The sequence below is a fragment of the Electrona antarctica genome (genome assembly GCF_951216825.1).
Source record: "Electrona antarctica genome assembly, chromosome: 6".
NCBI classification, from domain to species: Eukaryota; Metazoa; Chordata; class Actinopteri; order Myctophiformes; family Myctophidae; genus Electrona; species Electrona antarctica.
The window spans coordinates 52,035,423-52,062,530 of NC_136811.1; the positions used below are offsets into that span (position 1 = coordinate 52,035,423).

The following is a 27,108-nucleotide window of genomic DNA, read 5'->3' on the forward strand; positions in this document are numbered from 1 at the left end:
CTCCACAGTAGGGATGGGAATTATCGATTAATTCATTCATTGATAATGAATCCCTCAATGTCTTAACATAAAAATCTACATTTTGCTGATATACAGAAAGAATTCAAAAGGGATATTATATTCCTTAATCAAATATTATTTGACCATTTGAGATACAGGGCCAGGCAATGGCATCTTTATCACATGCAAAAGCAGATGTTTCTGTGGATACCAAGGTGGGAGGTGGTGGGCACGATTTTTGTGCGTTTTGGGACTAACATGTGCGTGCGTTCCTTTGCCACGCGCACACGCAGACAGCATTACATTCACAGAAAACCACCCAATGATGGAACCGCAGACATTTCAATTAATTGTTAACTGTTTAATTGTTTAATTTCTTAACTGCGATTAATCGATGAACTAGTTTATTAACATCCCTACACCAGAAATGCTCATTGGGGTCCTTGTCTGCCTGGGCTCTGGGTGAGTTGGTGGGTGGGTACTGGGTGGGCCATTCCAAGGACATTCACAGACTTGTCCTGAAGACACTCTTCTGTTATCTTGGCTGTGTGCTTATAGGCACCACTACTGTGGCTCACTACTGTTAGAGTGGACTTTTGAGCAAATAATTCATTTATTCCATTTTTGAATAGAGCGCCGAAGTCCTGACGTCACTCACTCATCCTCTGGTTCACAGACGGCTTAGTACATCTTTAAAATAATACAAAAATAATCACAAAACATATCTTTTGTGTGTGTTTTGAAATCCAATATATTACATTTTCTATGTGGTACAGAATAACAAAATCGGCCTTTAATAATACTTTCAAATTGAATTCAGTTCAACTATAATAATTGTCCTAATGTTTTGTGGAATTCTTTGCGTTGCAGGATCATTTAAAGACTTGGCACCAGGTAAGATCTCACATATTTATCCACATTATCCATGTCTCACTTCCGTCCCTGTATTGCTGCTACTAAAGTGATTCACTTGATGCTATACATATTTTTTGCTGACATGAAAATCAATGTTTTACCTTTTCTACATAATGTTACAAACAACCACTTTATAATGTAATTCCAGGTGTACTGAGATAATTCATTACAATATTGATTTATTGCTTTTCAAGGCGCTGTAAGTGATTTTCTAGACCAACTTGAAAATGTGCCGCAAATCTTTGAATATATATTCTTTCAGAGCGAATGATTTGAACTCAAATCTTTGATTCTGGGAGGTCCCTGGAACAACATATTTTCAGATGGGGGTCGGCGGCCAATTTCATATAATTGTTGGGGTCCTTGACATGAAATAGTTTGAGCACCACTCACATAGAAACAGAGGTTTTTCAGAAAACTGTCAGGATTTAGAAGGCATTTGTAGAATCAGTTCTCAGGTCTAAATGGGTTAATTAAGTGTTAAATGTTGGTCCTAGAAAAGCCCCCTAAGCTTATTAAGCCTAGCTTATTAGCCTATTAACACCATACATGAATGCTAAGGACCAGTCCCGGTGATTAGGTACTTTTCTTCAAGTAGAATTACATAACGTAATAAGTACATAATAAGTGCATAACTGGGGTCATTTATTTCTTAACCGTTTCCGTCCGTAGGACGGCTCCACACGTCCTAGGTAACCCAATCGACTTGTTCATAGGACGTGTGTACACGTCCTATAGCGCAACCTCAATGATACCAGGCGAGAGAAGAATATTCAGATTTTTTTCCTTTTTTAAATTTTTGACTGAGACTCTAAGGCACCCGTAGCTTCGCTCTGCCTTCATATTAGCCTACCGTTCGATTAGCTGTTAGCACGGCAGAAAGAATGCCTCGTCTCTCCTAATACAGGGCACTCTCCGTGGTTTTGATCTGATGGATATACTACGCGCTTCATTTCTGACTTCAACATGCCTCTCGTTCAAAATATGAATGCTTTGGAGCTTCTAGCGAAATAATATACTCGAGACCAAGGTAAGCTAACACAATATTTCTCCGGTTTTCTTCCGGATTGTTTCCGGGGGGGGGGCTTCAGAGTAAAAGCGACCATGTCTTTCTGGCACCCCAGAGCTCCAATTTTGAAGGAATCCCGGCACTGATTGTGTTAATGAGCTTTTTATTTTTTATTTTTTTGGTATTCAAACAACCAGCAATGGGTAGAACACTCCCAAAAAAAATTAGTCTCTGTGACAGATCTAGGGGCCGCGATCTGCATTCAAAGATTTTCCTAGAAGCTTTGTCATTGGTCGATTTGCCTGTCTGCTTCCTGATTGGTTAGTCACTGCGACCGGGTTTTTTTTTCGACCAATGACAAAGCTTCTAGGAACATCTTTGAATGCAGACTGCGGACCCTAGATGTGTCACAGAGACAATTTTTTGTGGGAGCGTTCTACCCATTGCCTGAATACCAAAAAAATAAAAAATGAAAAGGTCATTCAAATTTTGACATATTATTGTTTATAGCAGCTTTAAGCAAGACGATCATGTAAAAAACACAACAAAAACATATTTTACTGAAAGAAAGAAAGCCATTATGAAACTTATTATGTAAAAAAAAAAAAGGAAAATGGGTGGTCCAGCTCTCTATATGAGTGGGTCTCCTTCTCCCCTGATGGTCAGGATTCCCTCCACCCCCTTGATCATCTCATTCTAATCCGCACAACAGCAGCACAGCAGTGTTTGGAGGATGGCTTCACTGTGAGCAACACCAAGCAGATCTTCCAACAGTTGGCATCACAATGTCCAGACAGAGTGCATGGGACCATCAAGTTCAACAAGCCGATGGAGGGGGAGTTCACAGTGTGGTTGCACACCAACTAGCCTCGATACCCAGGCTTTCATTTCGTCTGCGCGAAAAATGAAAGCCTGGATTTACGCATGGGCTGCACTGGCCTAAACGTGGGAGTCAACCCTTCATGGGCTGCAGTTGGCCTAAACGTGGGAGTCAACCCTTCATGGGCTGCAGTTGGCCTAAACGTGGGAGTCAACCCTTCATGGGCTGCAGTTGGCCTAAACGTGGGAGTCAACCCTTCCGCGTAGGCGTCGCTTCAAATGATGTTACGTCAGGGCTCTGAGCGGTGTGCACCCCTCAAAATAACACCGTGAGGAAATCATTACCAGTGGAACTTCAAACGAGGCTATGCGAGGAAAATGAGGAGAATGGCTGAAGAACCCACCACACCGTCTAAGAAAAAAAACAACGTGTGCCGACTCTGTGGAAATAACTTTGACAGTCCGTTAGAATGGTATACTCCAGCAACCAGTGGTTTCTGCTTCTGGTCGACACGGGGGGGAGGAGAGACCGGGGCTGACGGACAGATCGGTGAACCAATCCAGGGTGTGCGCAAATCTGAGCCGCGGCCCTCCCATCTAGGCCAGAAATGTCTAGCGTTAGCTCAGGCTACACACCAACCATCTTTTTGCTCAGGTGCAGATCCAGCTTCTGCATTACTCCAGCTTTCACACCAGTGTTGACATTTGTTGAGTCTCCTCCAATGGTCTCCCTCGATCTCCACCGGCTCGTTGAACTTGATGGTCCCACTCTGTCAGACAAACAAGTTATCTGGACCAATAGGAAAGCTCCTCGATTCAGATACAGAGTTGGATATCAAACCAAAACTCACCAGGATCTCTGTTGGCCCTCCACTGATCAATCTGCCTTAAGGTCATTCTAGATCTCGCGACTGATCAACACTATGGCTATAAAATGGTTGTTGCAGTCAGGGACACAGTAGCCTGGAACTCACCTATGCTTTTTATGGCATAGGCAGCTCCCGGCAGGATCCGCCGGGAGAAACTATGCGCAGCTGCGCGACATGAGACTAATTACTTAGAGCGACAGAGAGAGAGAGGAGTGTGTGTGTGTGTACATGTGTGCGTGTGTGTGTCAATTTAACAAAGGTGCGGACGATCAGAAATCAGCAGAGAGTGAGAGATGTTTGCGCTACTCTATGCCGAATTGAAGTGGACTCGGACCCAGACTTTTTTTTCCTCCCTGGAAATAAAAACGTCTGGGTTTCCGAGGCTAGGGACAGAGTGGTTCCTGCCAGGCTGGCTCTGTTGGAGATTGGGCCAGTAGCAAACATATACTTCTCAGGCTCTGGGTGTCAAAGCATGGATTGAGAGGGAATACTCCGTGCATTGTGGAATACATCATTGCATTGGCATGTATTATCCATGTTGGTTCAATGTAAAGGTCAAGGAATGGTGGGTTGAAGGGCCTATATAGGCACATCCTGTTTCAGCTGGACTGTCACAAGTCCCAGAGGAAGGAGGTATTGTTGCTTGGTGTGCCCACAGGGAAGCCATCCTCCAAACACTGCTGTGCTCGGAGGATCAGAATGAGATGATCGAGGGGGTGGAGAGAATCCTGGCCATCAGGGGAGAAGGAGACCCAGACACCCAACTGGCCTTGCCACACTCAGAGCATTGAGAGGGTTGTCAAAATGGTGACATGAGGCTTCTGCTATACATACTTCTCTCAGGAAACGAGGGATGGAGCGATCAGGGCTCAGGAGACCAGGGCTCAGGAGGCTGATGTCTAACGCTGAGTCAGGACTTGTTCAACCCTAAGTTCATGCAGGAAGTGGAAATTGATCATCATAATTGTATCCAGTGATATACATGCACTTGAATTGTTAATAAATATGTTAATTTGATTTGACTTTGTCAATATAAATTCTTTCCTGTATGTCTTTAAAATTCCTAAAAAAGAGGTTAAAACGGGCAAAATGTGCAATTTAGAAGTACAAAATAATGTAGGTTAGAGTTATTCTATCAAAAAAAGAATGTCATCATATTTGAATTCTCCATCAAAAAACACATAATCTAGACACCCCACATGTTAGAATTTCCTTTGGATTTTAAATCTTATAAATGAGGTAGAACGGGTACAATTACCGATTTAAAGAATATTAAATTCACCATCAAAAAACACTCGAAATAGACACCCAAGCATTTTGATTTAAAAAAAGAAAAGACACTCAGCTGGGAGACAACTCTGTAAGAACCAGAAGTACACCTGAGATCAATTATGATGCTTCCAGCATTGGTGGTGGTGACTTTCAAATGTACATATTTTTTGTTTTGATTGTATTGCTGTATTGTTGTATTGTGCTTTCTGCTTTGGCAATGTAAACGTACGTTTTCTCATGCCAATAAAGCCCTTTGAATTGAATTGAATTGAATTTAATTTAATTTAATTTAATTTAATTTAATTGAATTGAATTGAATTGAATGGATTGATTAGCTGGTCAGAAGGTGTGTCAGAGCCACCTCTGTTCTCACCTACACACTAAACACCTCAGAGATTAAGACCTTCATTGTCACCCCCATGAAGGTGCCCAACTGGCCTTGCCACACTCACCCAAGCATTTTGATATTAAAAAAAAGTATGACCCGCCCTAGCGGCCCACCCTGGCGGCCCACCCTGGCCCACCCGTAGCTGAGAACTACTGGTTTAGAAGGCATTATTTGTAGAATCGTCCTCAGGTCTTGGTGATGGATTCAAATGTGCATCCCTGCTGGCTAAGAAGAAATTATTTGTGATGCTTGTTTGTGTCCAGGTGAGGTGACGGCCATCGTGGTGGGGGTGATGTGCGGCTGCGTCGGGCTGGCTGTCATCGTCCGTTTCATCGTCAAAACCATACGGTAAGTCACCCCACCACCCCCCCCCGGCTGTGTCCTCTCCATTTCGGTCTGTGTCTCATAAGAGGGCTGTGGGCAGTTCAGAAACCCGTCCACTAGTGACATCATCGGTATAGGCAGATTTGTTTTATAACAAGATTTGTATTAACGCCAGAGCGATGGCTTCCATTATAGAATTGTAACTTTTCATGTACTGGAAGAAGGGTTTCTGAACTGTCCACAGCCCTCATATGAGACACAGACCGAGTAGATTGTGCTATTTTATCATGAATATTAGTGAGGACCAATTATATGAAGATAGGTTGAGAAGTGGTGAAGTTGTGCCACCTGTTGGACAGAAAGTGTTGTGCAGGTGCCAGAGAAAAGGGACAAATCAAATAATAAATAAGCGTGGGCGTGCATGTCGGATTAAAAATAAATAAAAATAAATAAAAAAAAACCCTGCAATATTACGCTCTGGCACAGTTGGGGTGTGCTGCCTGCTAAAAAACGTAACCAAACGTTTCTGGCACAGATTGGGTTAACTTATTCTCCCCGAAACTATTGTGATTATTATATTATAATTTAATTACAGAACTTTTTGCGGGTCCAAAATCACTGTTTTGTCTACCTCTGACAGCTACTGAAAGCTACACATTGTCCATGTCCTTCTGCTTTTATTGGGAAATGTAGTATTTTTTTCCCCTGAAGAAAAGCTTGGAGGCAGCCGGCATGATACAATGTTGCAAACTACACAATTGCTGCCTGTCATGGGAATTAAACAGAGGTGTTGAGAGCGAGACACCCAGTGGCTGAATGGCGTCTAGATCAGTAATTCCCAAACTTTTTCACATCGAGGACCCCCAAATTGACACTAATTAGCCCACGGACCCCCATTTGAAAACATATGCCAGGGAGCCTCATAAGAGACGGCTCTAGCAAGGTTGAGCTCAACCCGTTCAATTTCAAGGACCCCCAGTTTGATATGCATTAGGCTATGGACCCCAATTTAATGGCATTTCTATCTCTGCGATCCCCAATTTATTATGTAAAATCAAAGTTAATTTAACTCTGCGAGTGTACAAATGGAACCAAATGGACCCGTTAGGGTCCATCTCAGAGTTACAGACCCATAAAAGGGTCCATTTGGTTCTTAACAATCATTTAGCTGGGGACCCCCTGGGGAACTCCCTCAAGGACCCATAGGTCCCCAGACCCCAATTTGGGAACCACTGGTCTAGATTGCACCTTAAATAAAATAAAATGATGAAATGATATAACCCCCAGAAGGAGATGAGCTCCTATATTGTCGCTCTGTAAAATTCACACATGGCGTCAGACTTCATGATCCAACATGGCGTCAGACCCGCTCTCCTCTCTCTTCTTGGCAGATTTTTCAAACACCTCCGCAACCGCAAGCGCAACAAAACAGTCGTGGTAAACAGCAACAAAACAGTCGTGGTAAACAGTTACAGGTGCACAGTCCCTTTTTTCTTTTACATGTAAAACCAACTAGCAGCTGTGCTGTGTTCACCGTAACATTCTTTAACTAAGTTTTAACTGTACTGCTTGTGTTTGACAATGCTAATGTGCTTGTTATGAAACTGTCATTTAGAACGTTTGTTGGTTTGAAGCTTGTATATAACCTACCCGGGACATAGAAGTTACGGGGGGAGACGGGACATAAACAGTACTTTTACATGTCCGAGTGTGAGCGCCCAAATGTCTATCGCTGAGCTATAATGGAAAGGTTTTTTGTATATAAGGATCAACAACCATCAACATTTTTTAAGTTGGTTTTGGTTTAAATTCCAAGACTAGATCTAAGGTGGAGCCTGCGGAACCATTGCGGCTCGAGAATCCACCATTCCTGAATAAAGTGCCTGGTGCTGGGAGTCTGGTGCAACGCACAGGGGCTGGACCTGGTGAGAGCAGGAGTGGACCTGGTGAGACGTAGGAGGGGCCCGGACAGGAGTCAACCCACAGAGCCTAGTCCTTCCACGCGCCAGAATGGTACCTCTCAGTCCCGGCAGAGTATAGTTCAGGAGGAACGGATTGTGTGGCCCTGGTTTTTCCCTAATGGGACTGATCGAGGGCAGCTATGGGACGTAAGTCGGGACTTGATCACCCCGGCTGGGTCATATCACCTGAGGGAGGGGTATGATGTTGGGAGACCCGAAACCCCGATGACCTTGGGATACATCACTGAGGATACGTCCCAGGTGCATCCATGCAATGTATTTTGTTTTTTTAGATAGGCTGTAAGACAATCTGGACGTTTAAAGCACTGCTTCTCAATGTGGCGCCTGGGGACCCCACGTGGGGCTCCCTGAGGGGGTTCCAGGAGGTCCCCGGCCAGCTAAATGGTAGTTAGAAACCAAATGGACTGGACCCTCATGGCTCTGCAACTCTGACAGTGTACACATGGAGACAAATGGACCCATGTGGTTCCATTTGTACACTGTCAAGAGTTAAAATGCACCCTGAGCATTGTGTGGTCAGCAGAGATTAAAGATGATATCATTTGGGGGTCTGAGGGGATAATACATGTCAATACTGAGGGTCCCCTTGACAGGAAAACGTTTGAGAAACACTGGTTTAACTGGTTCAAATTCTTCCCTCTGCTGCAGTAGCCTATATACGTGATTTAGAGCAAGACACTGACCCAACAATAGCTGACAAAACAGCAGAAAACTCAAACTACTTCACTAATCCTCCTTTGTCTGCGCTGCATGTGGGGAAACCTCAGCCTCTGAACCCTGCTGCAGTAATCTGATTATTAGCTCAGTCTCAATCCGGTATAATTGCCACCTTACATAATTCACTTCCCTTTGCGAAGACGAGGGACGAGGTGCTGTTTTGCCTTTCGGTCATGCGACCAGGCGGAACCCACCGGGAGGCCTAAACCAGGGTTGGATTTTAATCCATGCCCCTGCTTCTGATATATTCTCCGTTTGGCCATTAAAGACATAGTAACTTTGTAATAATAATAAGTAGGACTAAAACATTACATTTCCCTCTATATCACACATGGGCGGCCCCCACTATCACTTATTGCGGCCCTCAGGTTAATATTAGAATACTGAGATATTATTGATTTCAGCTAATTAGTAGTATTATAAAATGTTATTGTCTTTTTTATGTCCAATTTGTATTTAGTTCACAAAGTTAACATAAATATAACTAAATGCATTTGAAATTAAATAAAAAGGTAACTTTTCAGGATTCCAATTAGAAAATAGCAAAAATAGCAAAGAATTATTCAGGGTTTCAATTCAAATGCAAAGTAGCTGATCTACAAGCTCAAAGCTAATTTTGTTACGACAGTAATATGCAATGTGTCGCCATCTTCGTTACTTAACTTAAGTAACAAAGTTAAGTACATTTACTTAAGTACTGTATACTTAAGTACAATTTTGAGGTATTTGTACTTTACTGGAGTATTTCCAATTTCCAGTACTTTTACTTCTACTCCGCTACATCTCGGAGTCCAAATAATTTAAATAAATTTTACTTCACTACATTTATTTTAGTTACTAGTCAACTTTGTAGATGTTGATTATTATTGCAAAACATACATTACCCACATCATCCACGTGTGACACATTAATAATAATAATAATAATAATAATAATAATAATAATAATAATAATAATAATAATAATAATAATAATAATAATAATAATAATAATAATAATAATAATAAATAACCCCATTTTGTGGGGGGGAAAATAAATAGTCAAAAACTAGATTTTGTTGTTGCTATTTTCAATAGCAAAATTAGCAGATGTACTTGGCTATTTTCAATATATTTGTCATTTATGACAAAGGGCATTTTTTCTTTCTTTCTTTCTTTCTTTCTTTCTTTCTTTCTTGTCTTTCTTTTGGCTCTAATCAATGCTGCCTGCTTGTCACAGATCCTGGGTCTGTCCGCACGCTTCTTTGATGATGTATTGCATGCCTTGTTTCTTTGTGTGATTTTCAAATTACCATCTCTTCCTGTTTCCTGCTCTTCTTCTGACGTCACATGACAGCTCCTCGTCCAGCTGGGACGTCCTGCCCAGCAATCGGCCCGCCCCCATGCCAAGGTCACACCCTTCAAATCATGACCTTTGACCCAGTCCCCAAAACCCCACCCCACCCAAACCAATCCTATAACCCTCACTTCAACCCTCCGTTGCACCGAGACCCCCACTAATCAACACATAGTCACATTAGTTGGACTAAAGGTGGTGAAAGTGATATTTAAACATTTAACATTTAAAAACTATAGTTTTGGCCTTTTTTCCATCTAGCATCCCTTGTATGATGATGCTGCGGTGTTTTCCGGCAGGCAGACACTACCGTTGGCTGCCTCTGGGGTGTTTTCCGGCAGGCAGACACTACCGTTGGCTGCCTCTGGGGTGTTTTCAAGCCAGGACGTCGGTGTGTGAGGCTTCGTACACACATAAAGAACAACTGTGCTGTGCTCTGCCTGTGTTTCATGGCCGCCCCAATGCTTTTCCAATGGAAGTCACGTGGTTTGACCGAACACTTGTGTTTGATTGCCCCCCCTCCCCCCATCACACACAACTGTTTGGTCAAACCACGTGACTTCCATTGGAAAAGCATTGAGGCGGCCATGAAACACGGACAGCACAGAGCATGTTCGTCTGATATGTGTGTACGAAGCCTGAGGGGGAAGATTTTAAATGTGGAAGTCTTGCGATACCAAGACTTTGACCACCAGGTTACGGCAACTTCATGTCACTGTTTTCACTGTTAACCTGTTTTAATTGCAGCTCGTTTCCTCATTTAGTCTGTATAGAAATGTTGAAATTGATTTGTTGGCCTGTGAAGCAAAGTTGACATTGTATGACTGTGTTGATCTGAAAACACCTGTGTTTAGACATGTTAACACTTATTTTGTCCTGTATAGTAATCCCAAAGAAACAGAGAGAGAGGAAACTGTGGACGTCTCAACAGAAAGTGGAGCCAAAACAATGAATTGAACAATCGATTAAATGATTGCCCAATTGATAGAATTTTTTAGTTAATGATGTATCATGTACTGATTTTGTAAAAATGGGTGTAGCTGTTTACAACTTGAATGCTTGTGTTTGTTGCCATTTTATATATAAAAAAGAAGCTGAAAACAGCTTAATTGAGTACTATAGACGAATAACAGTTTAAGTCCACACTAATAATCCATAATGTATAAATGATGGATAAGGGGTCAGGACAACGAGGCCTTTTCGTGGAGGGGTCAGAATAAAATTTGGACTTAAACTGTTATTCGTCACAAAAAACACTCCTTGGGCTAAAAATGGCCTAGCCGTCATGACAAATGTGATGAGATCAGCACAAGGAGTGTTTTTTGTGCAAAACTAATGCTTGGAATGGATTCAGAATCATGAAACCCCCTAGTTTTTATTTTGAAATTTCCCTGAAGGATAGTCCCTTGAGTTGCAGCAACTCGTTTTCAAGGGAGTCCTTAAAGTTTGACATGTCACATGCTACTTAAAGCACAAGGAAAGATGTTAAAGGTAGGTTCACAAGAAACCCCTATAAAGAATGCTCAATACCGACAGCCGGTCAGCAAGTGGATTCATGAATGTATGTATATAGACAATATTTTAGGCCAATAAATTCCCACTTTAGACAAAATAAGCCTGTCGGCTGCCGGACTACAATAATATCCAAACATGCATACAGTAGTGCTGGTGTTTGTTCCTAATGGGCTTCTTTCAAACAGAATCCACAGCAGTCATAATACTAATAATCCGTCACATGTTTGGTTATGGAATGTTAATCTGTTCCTTCCTTAATCATGCAGTCTCTCTCTCCAGTATTGCGGTGTAAAAGAGCGCCACCTGCTGCTGCACACGTCCCCTCCCTCACCCAGATATCACACCTTAATACTTTTTGTCAACATCATCACATATAATATTGGTCCTCACTAGTCTCTCCAGCCACTCTGTTGTCATCATACCATCAACTGTAAGGGTCCACCAAATGGACAGTTAAAAGGTCTGAGATTTCTCTCTAGATGCATGTATACGTGTCTTCAACAAATAGTCATAATGGTACCATCTTACAAGGACCATTTAGAGGGAGGAGGCCCAAATTATATGAAGATAATGTTGAAAATGGATGAAGTGCTCCTTCAACATGAAACTAATTGACCATTTAGTGTTAGAACCATCATTCAACACAACCCCCCCCTCTCTCTCTCTCTCTCTCTCACACACACACACACACACACACACACACACACACACACACACACACACACACACACACACACACACACACACACACACACACACACACACATTCGTTGTCAAAGAAGGACCTCTAGTGGAGGACGTGGCAAACTGCATGTCCAGTTGCTAACCATGGTTGTATCAGAATTGTATTCACTGTGTGACTTGTGTGTGAACCTTGACCTTTCAGGACTCGGCAGCCTGAGAAGGATCCCAAGCAGGACGTGGCTCTGAACTCGACCTCTGACCCCTCAGCCACGGCCAGGACAGACCAACCAGCAGGGCCCACAGTGTCTCCTCAGTCCGAGCCTTAGCCAATCACACGCGGCCATATTACGATATTACGGGCCCTCATTGCTGCTGCATGTCTTATGTCCCTGATGAAACACCACTGTAGTGGTGGAGCGTTTGGCACACACACACACACACACACACACACACACACACACACACACACACACACACACACACACACACACACACACACTGTATGTATACATTCACACAAAGAGAGAAAAATCGTGAGAACATTAGATTAGAAAATTGCAGATCGGCGGCTATTTTTGTGATTTTGAAAACATTGTGAGTTATGATGATTTGTGGAGAGACCTCTTGCTCAAGTTAGGTTTGTGGGATCCTTTAAGGATTTGAACGATTCCGATTCCTTAACGGTTCCATTTAACGATGCCTATAGGGGGGTTCAACATTCGACCCATGAACCAAGGTGGTTTATAATGTGATTCAATTCTGATTTCTCTAAATATCGGTCTCAATCTGGACCCTCGGACGCCGACTCGCCGCCCGACGGTGTCCCTCTGTCAGTGTAAGCACACCTAAGATTCCGCGGACAAAAGAAGCTGTCTGCCGGCGTCTCTTCCTGGTTTTTAGACAGCTGGTGGATGGAAATGAAGCTCCACCCACGTGGCAGAATGCCGCGTCGGCCAGATTCCCGGGAAAGCTTGCCCCAGCGGAATTCTGCCGCGTGGGTGGAGCTTCATTTCCATCCACCAGCTGTCTAAAAACCCGGAAGAAACGCCGGCAGACAGTTTCTTTTGGCATGGAAGTGCAGGTGTGCCCAGGCTGTGTGAGCGACAGTGGCATGACAGAGCATAGCATAGCGTCGCTGTCGGGCAGAAACCTCTTCTTCCATTTTTTTTTACTTTTTTTCCCTCTGTTAATTAACAACAACTTATACAGTTGGGTGCCACCGATATTGTCCCTTATCATTTGACCCATTTAGGCCTGACCTCAAAACTTTTAAAAATCCTTCTAAATCCTGAAAAAATCCTTCTAAATTTTCACGATTTTTCAAAAATAGCAGACCTACAAGCTCGTAGCGCGCCACTCGGTGGCGCGCTATGAGCTTGTAGGTCTGCTATTTTTGAAAAGTTGAAGCCACGCGCAAGTGTCAATCCCACGTCCAGCTGTTTAAAACTCTCTAGGCATTTCTTGCCGCCTCTTGACTCATATATGTGCCTGCGCCCTAAGCTGGGTATGTTGACTGGGAGGGGTAGGACGACGGCTCTACGTCCTCCCAGTAGGGGCTCCTCACATGCAGGTGAGCCAATATACAGGTACAGCAAACCTCAGCAAAAAGAAAAGGACAATATCGATGGCCTCCAACTGTACATAGTATCACCCTTGATCACCCTAACGCAAGCTTGTAGATCTGCTACCTTTTTTTGTTCTTATTAGAATCCTGAAAAGTAACAGTTTTGGACATACAAGGTTTCCACCCGACAGAGACGATTATGGTGACGTCATGTCGTCGTCACCACAGCGCCCGATCATGCAATGCAGATAGGTCGACGACGTCTGAACAGATAAATCTAATCGGATCACTTGCACATATACCAGTGTAGGGTCAGTCCTAATGGTGTGTTCACAACTGCAGCTACAAAACAAGACAAAGCTATACGCAGCATTGTTGTAGCTTTGTAGCTGTTGTAGCTTCTGTAGCAGCTACAAATGTCGGACGTATCTTTGTGTAAAAGAATGGTAGCGTGTTTATAGTTGCCAGTGTGAACGCAGCATATAAGGTCACGTCGAGAAACACATTGGATTTGTCCGCATTCTGAACAATTTTAATGCTGCATTCACACAGGGACACATGCAAAAGATACAAAGATGCAAAGCTTCACAGCGTATTTGTAGCTTATAGCTGAAGTTGAAACCAATTCGACTTTATTGTAGCTTTGAAGCTTTGTAGCTTTTGTATAGCAGCTACAAACGTCGGCTGCATCATTGTATCTTCATGTCGCGGGCTTCCATTGGAAATGAATGGTCGACTGTATACCTGCGTGAATACAGCATAATGGTGCGTTCACACGTGCAGATGTAAAAGATGCAAAGCTACACAGTGTATTTGTAGCTGTTGTAGCTTTTGCAGCAGCTACAAGCATAGCATTTGCTTCGTGTCGCAGGCTTCCATTGACAATTAATGGTAAACTGCATCTTTGCGTCTGCCAGTGCATGTGAACGCAACATAAGCCTAAGGTTAACCCTTACCTGGTTCTAAATTCCAGTTACACGTTGAGGCCTGGTTCTTCAGACCCTATAGCTGCAGTGTGTGGATTCAACTGTACACGCGTTTGTTCTTGTAAATACATTGTGCAATAATTATGTTATCAGTGTCATGCAGTTAGCATGCTGCAATAGAACCATCAAACTCTTATTAGTACTTATGGATATGTATTCAGTTGTATTAAATAAGCAACCATCATGCTGTATTTCAATCTCTATTGGGGCCATATTGATTGATTTCTCCAGCATGATTGATCAGCCTTTCGCCGATGTGAGGAAAGGGGTGATCCATCGGTGGAGGGCTATAGCTGCCTGCCATGGCAGAGTGTAGGGGTTCGAGTCCATCGCTGTGCATCCGGCTTGGCCAGGATGCACAGTATTGGGTGTTCCCACCCCGTGTTTAGGGGAGGGAAGTCGGTTTTTTGTCACTTGACATACTCCTATGGGCTGGGGCGGCACCTGTAAGGGCGCATGCAGGCACATCTTCACATCAGAAAAATGGAAATGATGGTTGCGTGCGGCTTCAACTTGTAGCGTCGGCAAAGCCTTTCCGTTTTTTTTGCCGACGTTGCAAGTTGAAGCCACGCGCAAGTGTCAATCCCACGACCAGCTGTTTAAAACCAGGAAGAGATGCCTGCTCTAGGCATTTCTTGCCGCCTCTTGACTCATATATGTGCCTGCGCCCTAAGCTGGGTATGTTGACTGGGAGGGGTAGGACGACGGCTCTACGTCCTCCCAGTAGGGGCTCCTCACATGCAGGTGAGCCAATATACAGGTACAGCAGTGGGAAGAGTTATGGTATAACAGGGAGGAAAAAGGGGTACAATGCACACCCGCCATTTTGGAAAGAACTTGTGCCACTTCCTATATTTAAAGGTGTTACTGCTGATACTAATGAAGGCTCTGTTCCATTCTGGTCAAACTTGGCTCACTGAAAACATTCTGCTACACCAGTGGGTCTCAAAGTGCAGTCCTTGAGTGGGTTCCACGGGTGTGTAACTCTGAGGCCCCTTTGCCACTGGTTGGTTCCCAATGGGAACCGGTTCAGTTCTTTTTGGTTCTTAGTCCATGAGCCAGAGCTCCAAAATTGGAACGTTAATCATGAATTGAGTGGGTAAAACCATACCTATATTAGATTGCTATCACCATGAAAGGACGTGATCCTATAAACAATTTCATATAGGTCTAGTTTTTCCCACCAATTTTGGAGCTCTGGCTCATGGACTAAGAACCAAAAAGAACTGAACCGGTCTGAGAGTGTACAAATGGAACCAAATGGACCCGTAAGAGTTATTAAAGAGTTATGGGGGTCCTTGAAATTAAAAAAAAGTGAGAACCACTGCACACTAAATGGAACAGAGCCTTATTTAGTATCATCGGTAACACCTTCGTGCACATAAAGAACAACTGTGCTGTGCTCTGCCTGTGTTTCATGGCCGCCCCAATGCTTTTCCAATGAAAGTCGCGTGGTTTGACCAAACACTTGTGTTTGATTGCCCCCCCCCCCCCATCACACACAACTGTTTGGTCAAACCGCGTGACTTCCATTGGAAAAGCATTGAGGCGGCCATGAAACACGGACAGCACAGAGCATGTTCGTCTGATATGTGTGTACGAAGCCTAAACTTAGAAGAAACAAAAGAGGACGCGAGGAAACATTATTCAACCTCTTGAACCTGTATAAAGAAAACATGGAAGTAGTTTTATAGTATTATTTTATAGTATTATGAATGAAGGATTAATCAACACAGAGACTTTGCATATCAATATTTGGCCTGTGGATATCATATTTTAAATTATCATTGTACATCACTCTATTTAATATGAACTATGTATTGAGCCACCACTCATTTTGTATTCAGTATGATAGACGAATGAAGCTTGCCAATTAAATGATAGGAGACACAACATATCAAACAATATACCTTATATAAGCATATTATTACTGTATTGTCTTCATCAGTATTGTGCCACATTAAAGTGACAAAGACAGTCAAATTGTTTTACTTACCATTTTCAGTTTGAAGGTATTTGACAGAGGTGCCATATTTTTTATATAATTTATACTACCAAAACATTGTGAGCTAAAACATGACCTGTTAACACAGATGGAGGTAAAAAACAAGTGTTTCAGTGTTGTATAGCTATTATATATGTTTGAATTCTACATGTTCACAACAATAAAACAAACAAAATAAATTTCTGAATGGTCTGCCTTTTTTTGAGTGGTGTAAACCACTCCTACAACTGGCTTTGTTAGTTTACGTGTCTGTCTGTCTGTCTGTCTGTCTGTTCGTACCAAAAAATGAGCACGGTTGCTATGGTCACCCAGTTCACACGGGTGTGATTTCATTACGTCAGACCACAGCTGATCAGTCTATATAAGACCTTACACCACTCAGTTCACACGGGTGTGATTTTTTTGGCTGTTTATCTCATATTTTAGTGCATTGATTAATAGATACAATGTATGTAGGTATTAGGGATGCTAATAGTTAATCGTAAATCGATGAATCGCTGTTAGGAAATTAATCAATTAAACTTAACAGTTAATAATCAATCTGAAATTCTGCGGTTCTATCATTGGGTGGTTTTCTGTCCCCCCCCCCACGCCCCACCTTGGTAGCCACAGAAACGTCTCTGCTTTTGCATTAGAAAAGAATACTAGCACTCACGTGGTTGCCTAAGTGGGGTTTCATATTATGTGTATTTAGTGATTAGTGATTTAGTGATTTTTTGTGATTTAGTGATTTTTAGTGATTTAGTGATTCGTGATTTTAGTGATTTAGTTAATCTGTGATTAGCGCTCCTCTACTGTTCTATATGTACCATTTTCTGTCCTCTCTTTTTTACGTGGTTGCCTAAGTGGGGTTTCATATTATGTGTATTTAGTGATTAGTGATTTAGTGATTAGTGATTTTAGTGATTTAGTGATTTTTAGTGATTTTAGTGATTTAGTGATTTTTAGTGATTTTGTGATTTCATTAGTGTTTAGTGTTTCATTAGTGTTTAGTGTTTCATTAGTGTTTCATTAGTGTTTAGTGTTTCATTAGTGTTTAGTGTTTCATTAGTGTTTCATTAGTGTTTAGTGTTTCATTAGTGTTTAGTGTTTCATTAGTGTTTCATTAGTGTGTCATTAGTGTTTAGTGTTTCATTAGTGTTTAGTGTTTCATTAGTGTTTAATGTTTCATTAGTGTTTAGTGTTTCATTAGTGTTTCATTAGTGTTTAGTGTTTCATTAGTGTTTCATTAGTGTTTAGTGTGTCATTAGTGTTTAGTGTTTCATTAGTGTTTAGTGTTTCATTAGTGTTTAGTGTTTCATTAGTGTTTAGTGTTTCATTAGTGTTTCATTAGTGTTTAGTGTTTCATTAGTGTTTCATTAGTGTTTCATTAGTGTTTAGTGTTTCATTAGTGTTTAGTGTTTCATTAGTGTTTCGTTAGTGTTTCATTAGTGTTTCATTAGTGTTTAGTGTTTCATTAGTGTTTCATTAGTGTTTAGTGTTTCATTAGTGTTTCATTAGTGTTTAGTGTTTCATTAGTGTTTCATTAGTGTTTCATTAGTGTTTAGTGTTTCATTAGTGTTTCATTAGTGTTTAGTGTTTCATTAGTGTTTCATTAGTGTTTAGTGTTTCATTAGTGTTTAGTGTTTCATTAGTGTTTCATTAGTGTTTAGTGTTTCATTAGTGTTTGGTGTTTCATTAGTGTTTAGTGTTTCATTTCATAAAAATGTGATTTTTGTAAGGACAGTGTGGCAGATTGCCCGTTAAATGTTACTTTTGGGGTGGCAGCCGGCTAGGCTACTCCACGTCTCCACTCCACGGATGAATTTGATTCAAACAATGAGTATTTATTTTTGATTGATTGATTGATTGAAGTATTTAACAGTAGGCCTATGCTGAATTGGTACATTTCAAACGAAAGCACAACTCAATACAAAACATGTTACTGTGGACGATACAATATGATAAAGCTACACTTAATTGTTTACAACAGGGTCCACAATTTTCAATATTATACTATAAACAGGAGATCATCATAGGTAAAAACATGTCTGAAGTGAGTGGTGCTGTACTGTACTGTACTGTACTGTACTGTACTGTACTGTACTGTACTGTACTGTACTGTACCGTACTGTACTGTACAAGCCCTCCTCCCTGAACTGTGTGTCTGTGTCTGTGTCTGTGTCTGTGCAACAGTGACACTTGGTGGTGAACAAACGCTATAATGGGGCATCTCCCCCATAGAGCAGTTATCACCCTTTTAGCAGGCATAATATTAGTTTGACCAAATTCTAATTTAAAAAGTAAAACTATATCGTGAAATTAGTACGTGTCAATTAATATAGCCATAAATAAATGCAAATAAATAACTTGTACAATTTAACATCCCGTGTGTGTGTGTGTCTGTGTCACCTATAATTGTGTCCGGGTCGCTCGTGTGGTTGGTTCAGATCAGTTCAGTTGACAGTTCCGCCTCCTGCAGCCCAGCAGCGCTCCATCGACACTGATTTCTGAACCACAATTCAATCCTCCTAACCTCTTATCTAGTTATGGGTATGTATGGTTATTCATATGATTCATTATTATCACTATTAATAATCTCGCTGTTCTATTATTGCAGTTGGTTTAGTATTTTCTAAGGCAACATGACAATGTTTTACAACATTAATGTTCACAGCAGCAGCTGGAGCTAACAGTGCGAGCGTTTCACAATAAAAAATGAATTACAAAGAGTGTATTTCACATTAATGTACCACACCTGTTTGCGCCATGGAATATGACATTAATAGTGATTTACTTTAAATGTAAATCATATTTATTTCCACAGTTCCATTCCATCACTGTTTAATGTTAGCCGGGGCTAACAACCCCGGAACCGTTTGAGTGTGTGTGTGCACTGACGTGGCGTACAGGCGTTGCATTACTAGAGAATAGAGATACAATACAATAGAGAACTAATCCAATGATAACTAAATACACAACGGATAAATAGATACATTAACCTTACATCTGAGAGGAGAGTGAACACATCTATGAAACGTGTTGTTGTTGTTGTTGTTGTAGTACATTATTATAGTCTAATAATATTATATAATACAAAGTTTTTTGGGGCACCAAGTACCAACCATGCAGTGAGATGGAAATATGTTACTGGTTTTAATAAATTGCTCCAGGGCCTTCTTTCTTTATGTTACTGGTTCTTCTGGTACCATTTATGGTTCTGTAACTTCTGTTGGTTCCAGTAGTGAGATGTTAAATGTGTTTGATGTTTGTAATGGACTACTAGTTGACTTGGCTGCGCTCATCCCTAGCTTTGACATCATCAACCAGTCCATTATAGAGGGTATGCGCATGCATACAGTGAGTGTGAGTTTAACATTGTTTAATGCAATCAGATTGCAGACTTTTCTGTGTGGATGTATGGGCTGTCATGGCCAGAAAGTAGTTTTTTGCCACAGTAGGCGTTCCCGCATAACTCCGGGTATGATGATGATGTCACGCGCATATCCTCTATTGACACTTGACGGAACAATCATTTGCTATTCTTGATTAATTGAATACACAATGACCACAATGGAAAGTTGGAAACAAGCCCTCAGGGCTTTTTGTATTATCCTTTTAGCATTATTGTATAACTGTCTGTATATCCGTATTCAATCAATAACGCAATTGCAGTGTGCAGTCAATGCACATCATGTGCAGTCAATGCACATCTATGATTTGCAGTTTTATACCTTTTATTTATAATAATTATATAATTTATTAATAATAATAATAATAATATCTCAAACTTATATAGCGCTTTTCTGAGTACCCAAAGACGCTTTACATGGGGGGGGATTTACAGAGGTAACAACACAAATAAAAACAACTTTATTAGAAAAAAACCACTAAAGGCTAAAAAACATTAAAAGACAGTGAAAAGGGTTAGCTGGGGAAGGCAATGTTGAAGAGGTGGGTGGTTTTGAAGGTTTCGTTTGCCAGTATTTTGGTCTAAATGATCCGTGGATGAACTAACTTGAGAAATAACACAACAAGAATTGTGATAATTATTGTGGATAGTGATACAGAGCTAGAAAAATAATTGTGATATTACATTGTTCCATATCGCCCACCCATGTGTTGTTGCTGTGGACGGTACACAGTTGAATCTGAACATTCAAGTACCTCTCTTGACTTCTTCTAACGTGTGTGTGTGTGTGTGTGTGTGTGTGTGTGTGTGTGTGTGCGTGCAGCAGTGAACACAGGCACATCCCTGGTGCTGTCCAGTCTACTGACGGTGCTGGTGTTTGCCGGGATGCAGATGTTCAGCAAACAGCTGGGCTCCACAGAGTGGCTCACCATCGTGGGAGGGTTCCTGGGCTCTGTGCTCTTCATCTGCTCTCTCACTGTATCCTCCTCATCATCACCATCGTAACAATGGTTGAGGTTGTTTATTTGGATCCTCATTAGCTACTACATTAGTAGCAGATACTCTTGCTTAACCTGACTCAGCAGTGAGTTCCTCCTGCTCCCATCTGGTCCCTCTCGGGCAGAGACATGTACTCCGTTCAAATGCTAATCAGAGCGATATGCGGCCGTACGTGGGCGCTAGAAGCGGGATCAACGCGAAACTGTTGACGTATTGAAGTGCTGCCACAGCGCAAATGTAAAATAAACATAACCTAACAGGACTACAACTCATCATTATTATGGAGATTTCAGATTCTTGTCCCGCTGCTTCGGGTTCATCGTTTCTGCTTGAGAGAGACCAGATGCAGGTAGGAGGGAACTTGTGAACTCAATACTGCTGCAATCTGGCGGAGTCAGGTTATCTCTTCCTGGGGTCCACACATACAATTTATGTAATGAAATGTGTGTGTTTATGACTGTGTTATATGAACATTTTACAAGACTGTATAAGAATAACAGTTAAAATACAACTAAATGTTAAAACTGTTGATTATATGGTATTGTACATCGTTGCATAAATATAATATCTTAATAACTCAACAACCATAAATACAATTTCAGATTTTAAGTACAGATACAATGTGTTTACAAGGCAGGCTGCAAACGCATCCAGTCACTAACGTGCAGGACAGAAGTCTACATCCGCACTCTTAAGATCACATGCTAAAATGTATTTGCTCCCACCTTAGCAAGTGATGTTTCGAGCCCTTCATCAGATTAATTGTGCTCAGAAAACCATCCCGGTCGCGTGAAGAATTCACGTTGTCACGTTGTCCTCTGCAGACTGGTCGGGTCCCAAGCACTGGGTGGGCGTTTTGCACAAACCAAAAAGTGGAAGAGCCAATTAGCTGTCAATCACAGGACCCTTAGCTCTGTGTCTGTCTGTCCGTCCGTCCGTCTGTCCGTTTGTCTGTCCATCTGTGATTATGAAACCGTTGTTCTCCTGAACTCCGGAACCCTCAGGCCTTCAACAACCTGGAAAACCTGGTGTTTGGAAAGGGATTCCAGGCCAAGATCTTCCCAGAGAGTGAGCATTGAACATTCCTAACGTCACACTGCCCTGGACGGGTGCAGTACTAAGTTCCGACCAGTCATTGGTCTGACAACGACAACCTACCTCAAACCCTAACCTAACCTAACCACAAGCACGGAGCAGTGCATGTTCGCCAACCTTAACGCATGTTTGCCAACCTTAATCCGGTCGTTTTCCGCATGTCGGACCAATGACTGGTCGGAAAAGCGTACGGACTCCACCTGGACTCATATATACAATAGTGTACATACTCATCATCATTAGAATACTGCTGTACTGTTCAATACTGTTAAAATGTAAACCTATGTCTGTGTCTTGTCTTCCAGTCATCGTGTGTCTGTCTCTGTCGCTGTTTGCCTCTGGACTGGTCCACCGTGTCTGTGTCACCACATGGTGAGTACGAGCACCTCACCAGCAACTACTGCACTTGTAGCAGAACCACTGGACCAGTGTAATGTTGCGTTCGCACGGTCAGATGGAAAGATGCAGTCTACCATTCATTGTCAATGGAAGCCAGCGACATGATGTTGGAAAGACGCAATGATGCATGTAGCTGCTCCAAATCCTCTCACAACGCGTCTTTGCATCATTTCATCTGCCCGTGTGAACAGAGTAATAAAACCTGTAGTAACGGTACATGTAATAGTATCACTATCTCCAGCATTGGCAATAGAGCGTTGCAGCCCCGCCCTCTTTCATGACAACGCCATGCCCTGGAAATGAATCCCAATGTATTTTTCCCATAGACATTTCAAAACGTATTTATTTAAAGACCTTTTAAGCGTCGTACGAAGCCAACTCTTGTCGTGACAAATCATGACAACACACACAATATTTTGGACCAAACAAATAATTACAAAGAAGAAAAACAACAAAAGTGTTGTAACCTGCCGTTTTTTTCTACTTTCTAATTCTTTGTTTGGCCCGAAAAATGTTGTTTGTTGTCATGATTTGTCACGACAAGAGTTGGCTTTGTCCGCGGCGTAAACGTCTTTAAATAAATACTTTTTGAAAAGTCTATGAGGAAAATGAACGGGGATTTCTTTTCCGGGTCTCTCGAGGGGGCGGGACTGCGACGCTCTATTGGCAGTAGTACTGCCACCAGTAGTCCAGTACACACACATACACACACACACACACACACACACACACACACCCTCATATTTATGATTACATGTCAACTTTTGTTCATTTGAATATTGAATATAGATAATTACACTCTCCAGTTGGAATTATGTTCTGTGAATGAAAGGTACTATAATAATATAAATTAATTTGATGACTCTCCCTCTCTCTCTCTCTCTCTCTCTCCCACCTTCTACCCCTCTCTCTCTCTCTTGCAGTCTCATCTTCTCGCTGTTCTCTCTGTATTACATCAACAAAGTGTCAGCAGCTCTCTACCAAGCATCCGTCACCGTTGCGCCAGTGGCCAAAGCAGCCGGGAAGAGCAAGAAGAAGAACTGAAACCTCGACGCCATCGTCCCACCAGTTACTTAAAAACCCCTCCTTATGGTTCCCGTCCTGGACCCCCACAGTAAAGCTGGTCTTAAACCCCCTCAATGGTGTCCAGTCCTGGACAGATGACCGTTGTAGGTCTCAAACCCTTACAGGTTCCAGTCCTGTACACCACACACACAGTATCGCTGTTTTTTCTGTTCTAGCTGTTTAACTGCTGGGAACCAATTTTAAGGGGAACGCACACCCAGAGATGCATTACACGGCATCTGGTGTACAGATGCCTTGTAATGTATGACATTGGTGGATTTTCTTTTTTGAGTATCTGTCAAAAAACAGCTCAGTTCAGCTCTTCGTTGACAATGTAGTACACACGATTACAAAACTTAGAGAGACAAGAGGAAACCAACTAAAAACTAAACTTAACTAAACTATACTTTGCTTAATTGGACAGATTCAAGTTGAAGAAAAATAAATAATACCAAAGTGAGAAACAGCAGTGTTGCTCATAAGGATACATCATGCATTTAAGATGATGCTGTTTGTACATGTCTACAACAATTTGTGCCTATTTTCCATTCATTCTTTCAACTTATATTAATGGGACATACAAGTGCGTTTATATGCGAGGGCATCCGGCCTATTTTCAACAGATCTGCTTGCGTGTCAGGCACTTGGACGGCACACACTCGACCTCCATACCGGAGCAGTTCCGTATCGTAATTCATCTACGTGTGCATTCCCCTTTAGACCTTCGGCTCTTTCCTGTTCCTCAAGGGACTTGGTTTGCAGCAAAGGCGTCGAACAAACAATAATATAAATAAATAAAAAGGCATAAAAGCACAATACAAATACAACCTGGGACAGCAGCAAACTTTAAATGGCTATTATTCATTAATGCAGAGTTCGATGTTGACAGTCTGTGGGGGTTCATCAATCCTCCACCATTTGCAGCGATCTGCTTTGCTTCAGAAGAACCGGGTTAGCCAGGCTCACTGTTCATCTGTAGGTGGTTCTACCAGCATCCGGACCTTGAAAACATGGGCTTTATTTGTAGTTTGTTTTCCCGTACAGGTTAAAAACGCCAGCAGATTTTAAAACAAGGCAGAATAGTAAGAAACACAGTTGCAAGCTAATACAAATAATGTTAGATGTGTGTGTGCCCCAGAGCCATACAGAGCCCCAGAGCTATACAGTACGTGTGCCAATGTGCAGGCACAGACATTAGCAACAGTAAATCATGTCGATGTCAATTCACATTCACACACACACCTAAATCTAACACACCCATTATGAGTTGTATTAGCTGCAGCTGTGTTTCTTACATCGTGGTGTACTATAAGGTCAGCCTGCCATGTTTTTGACCCTGCTGTAGTTTTTTTTTTTAACCAGACATGGAGAACAAACAATCAGCCTCTAGCGTTCCGTGGATTCCCCCATGGGTGTAGACTGGCTTGGCCAGCCAGTGAATCCCCGCTATGAGGCTGGCCAAGCCAGGCTACCATGGGTGGACTCTGTAGTGGACTCTGGCTTCCATTCCCTACCAAACATCAGCTGTCTTCAAAATGTACTTCCATCTGAGCTGGTGTTCGGTTTGGAATGAAAACCTGGGATCTGCTCAGGACTGGACCGTGACCTAGACCAGGCTCTCGAGCTCAATTCTAATCTGTTCATGACGGTGTTGCTTGCCGATAACACCTGATAACCTACAAGTTAACGAGATCAGTTCACTTGTAGATTAGTTCTTTTTCAGCAAGCGGCACCGTCATGCAACAGCGTTGGATGGATTGTCGACTCTCGTTCCACTGACCTCTGTCTTCTCAGAAGGACAAACGATGACCCTAACGAGTTACTAGCTGCTGCTCTACATTCCCTCTGTTCAGCACTGGGTTCCAACAGCTCAGAGATTCTCAACGTGCGGTACGTGCCGTGGCGTCGACCGTTTTGTTTTGGCTTTTGTACTTCGATCGGCACGTGAACGAACACTTGATATTTTTTTGTTAACACGGATTTGTAATTAAAAACCAATTGAAAGGTTGTCACTGTGTGCTGCTTCTCTGTGTAACTTACTCCAGCTGTCTGATGTGGGATTGATTTAGACCTGTGAAATGTTGCAGTGCTCTGTTAGTTAATAACCTATTATCAGGCTGCTGGAATAGAACTTTGCTCAGCAGTGTTGATTTGGTTGACTAATATGTATTTATATGTATATCTTTTCACTGACAAACTAAACTAAGCTAGACTAAAACTAAGACTAAATTAACAATTTCATCAAATAAAAACTAGACAAAGAAAATGTTAGGAAGGGACTAGTGGACAAGAGATCCAGTAGAACTGGATCTCAGTAGAGCTGAAAATGGCAGATCTACAAGCTTGCAACGTGTAGCAGCGTGACGTGTTGTGAGCTTGTAGATCAGCTATTTTCAGCAAGTGTAAAATCATTACGACATCAAGGCCCGCCAAAATTCATTTTTAGTAGACTAAATGAACTGTAGATTTACATTTAAAGACTAAAATCTTGTAATATTTAGTCAAACTAAAACTAGACCAGCACTAAAGCATTCCAGGTGACCAAAAACTAAATAAAAACTATTCAAAAGACTACGACTAAAACTAAAATCTAAATTTGCTGTCAAAATGAACACTGTTGCTCAGACTGCAGGCAAATCCTATTTGTCAAATGTGATCTTTAGGACTGAGTGTTCACACTGTTATTGGCAAGTGAGCAGATCAGTGAGTTTAATGTAAATCACTCTGGATTAAGAGCGTCTGCTAAATGCCTAAATTGTAAATTGTATCAGGATTGTGTACTCAAGAAAGACAGTGGATTTGGTCTGCCAGTGTGAACAAAGCCTCAGAGATAAGATGACTAAGAGAGGTAACCAATGAATGAAGGCTGACGTAAAGGGCTTGTGTGAGCAGAATGCCACATGTTTGACTCACAGGAAGCAGCTGGTAAAGTTCTGCCTCTTCACAACAAACGGTATACAGTCAGGTACCCTTGAGGCAGCAATCCATGGAACCGTTATGTGCGGCAATTGAACCAGAAGACTGGTTGTACACTGGTCAGCTCCCAGTATACTGTACAACAGTAGAAGACAGCTCCCAGTGGTCAATAGATGACTGGATGTAGGCCTATACTGGTAGTTAGCTCCAGTACAATAGAATACTGTGGTTGTACTGGTCAGCTCCCAGTACAACAGTATAGAAGACATCTCAATAGATGACTGGTTGTACTGGTTAGCTCCAATTCCAAAGACCAAAAAGTCACTTCCAGCAGAGGTTAATGTTTTGGTGATAAGAAGGACCTTTGTTAAGACATTTGATATTCCATGAAGCAACAATGACTGGGCCATATAAGCAACAGTGAACATAACCACATCATACCAGCTTGTGTTGCTTTTCAATACTGTCTGCACTGCCATCATTAGGTTGTGTCATACTTATACAGTAGAATACAGTGTGTATACAAAAGTTAGTATCAAAATGATTACATCTGTACACTCAGAGTGAAATGTAACACTATAAGTATTTATGTTTTACAGTGAGTACCAGTGTACACCCTGCCACATGATAAGCACTTTTTTTTCCTCCCCTCTAACTTTTGGAAGTTCTTTCCAGAGGTTTGTTTTAGGCTGCGGTAGCTTACATTCCAGAGACAGTTACATCATCTTGGCAAGAATATTCCACTAACTTTGACCGTACCCCCACCCCTCCCCTCCCCACCCCACCCCTCGCATGGGCGTTGCCTGGCTGGCTCTGTATAAAATCTTAGTATAAACTTCATTCCAGCCCCTCGCTGTGC

The 27,108-nt window shown here is 41.9% G+C and overlaps 3 protein-coding genes across 3 annotated transcripts in view; all 3 read left to right on the top strand.

Annotated features, from left to right (window-relative positions):
• The window catches only part of ca14 (carbonic anhydrase XIV), a gene marked incomplete at both ends in the record, with an annotated part of 30,434 nt that extends 18,279 nt beyond the window's left edge, over positions 1–12,155 (top strand). Inside the window, 5 exons of the mRNA XM_079503818.1 lie at positions 871–894; positions 4,456–4,503; positions 5,536–5,620; positions 9,631–9,684; positions 12,032–12,155. Coding sequence (XP_079359944.1) covers positions 871–894; positions 4,456–4,503; positions 5,536–5,620; positions 9,631–9,684; positions 12,032–12,155 — 335 coding nt within the window. The remainder of the gene's footprint in view (positions 1–870; positions 895–4,455; positions 4,504–5,535; positions 5,621–9,630; positions 9,685–12,031) is intronic.
• LOC306925145 (scavenger receptor cysteine-rich domain-containing group B protein-like) overlaps positions 1–27,108 on the top strand; it is a gene marked incomplete at its 3' end in the record, with an annotated part of 797,673 nt that overhangs the window by 49,926 nt on the left and 720,639 nt on the right. The window lies entirely within an intron of this gene.
• Positions 18,796–25,341, top strand: krtcap2 (keratinocyte associated protein 2). Its single transcript, XM_079502934.1, has 5 exons — positions 18,796–18,916; positions 20,599–20,753; positions 21,779–21,842; positions 22,175–22,241; positions 23,192–25,341. The coding sequence occupies exons 1-5, from the start codon at positions 18,913–18,915 to the stop codon at positions 23,310–23,312; spliced, it is 411 nt and encodes a 136-aa protein (XP_079359060.1). The 5' UTR covers positions 18,796–18,912; the 3' UTR covers positions 23,313–25,341.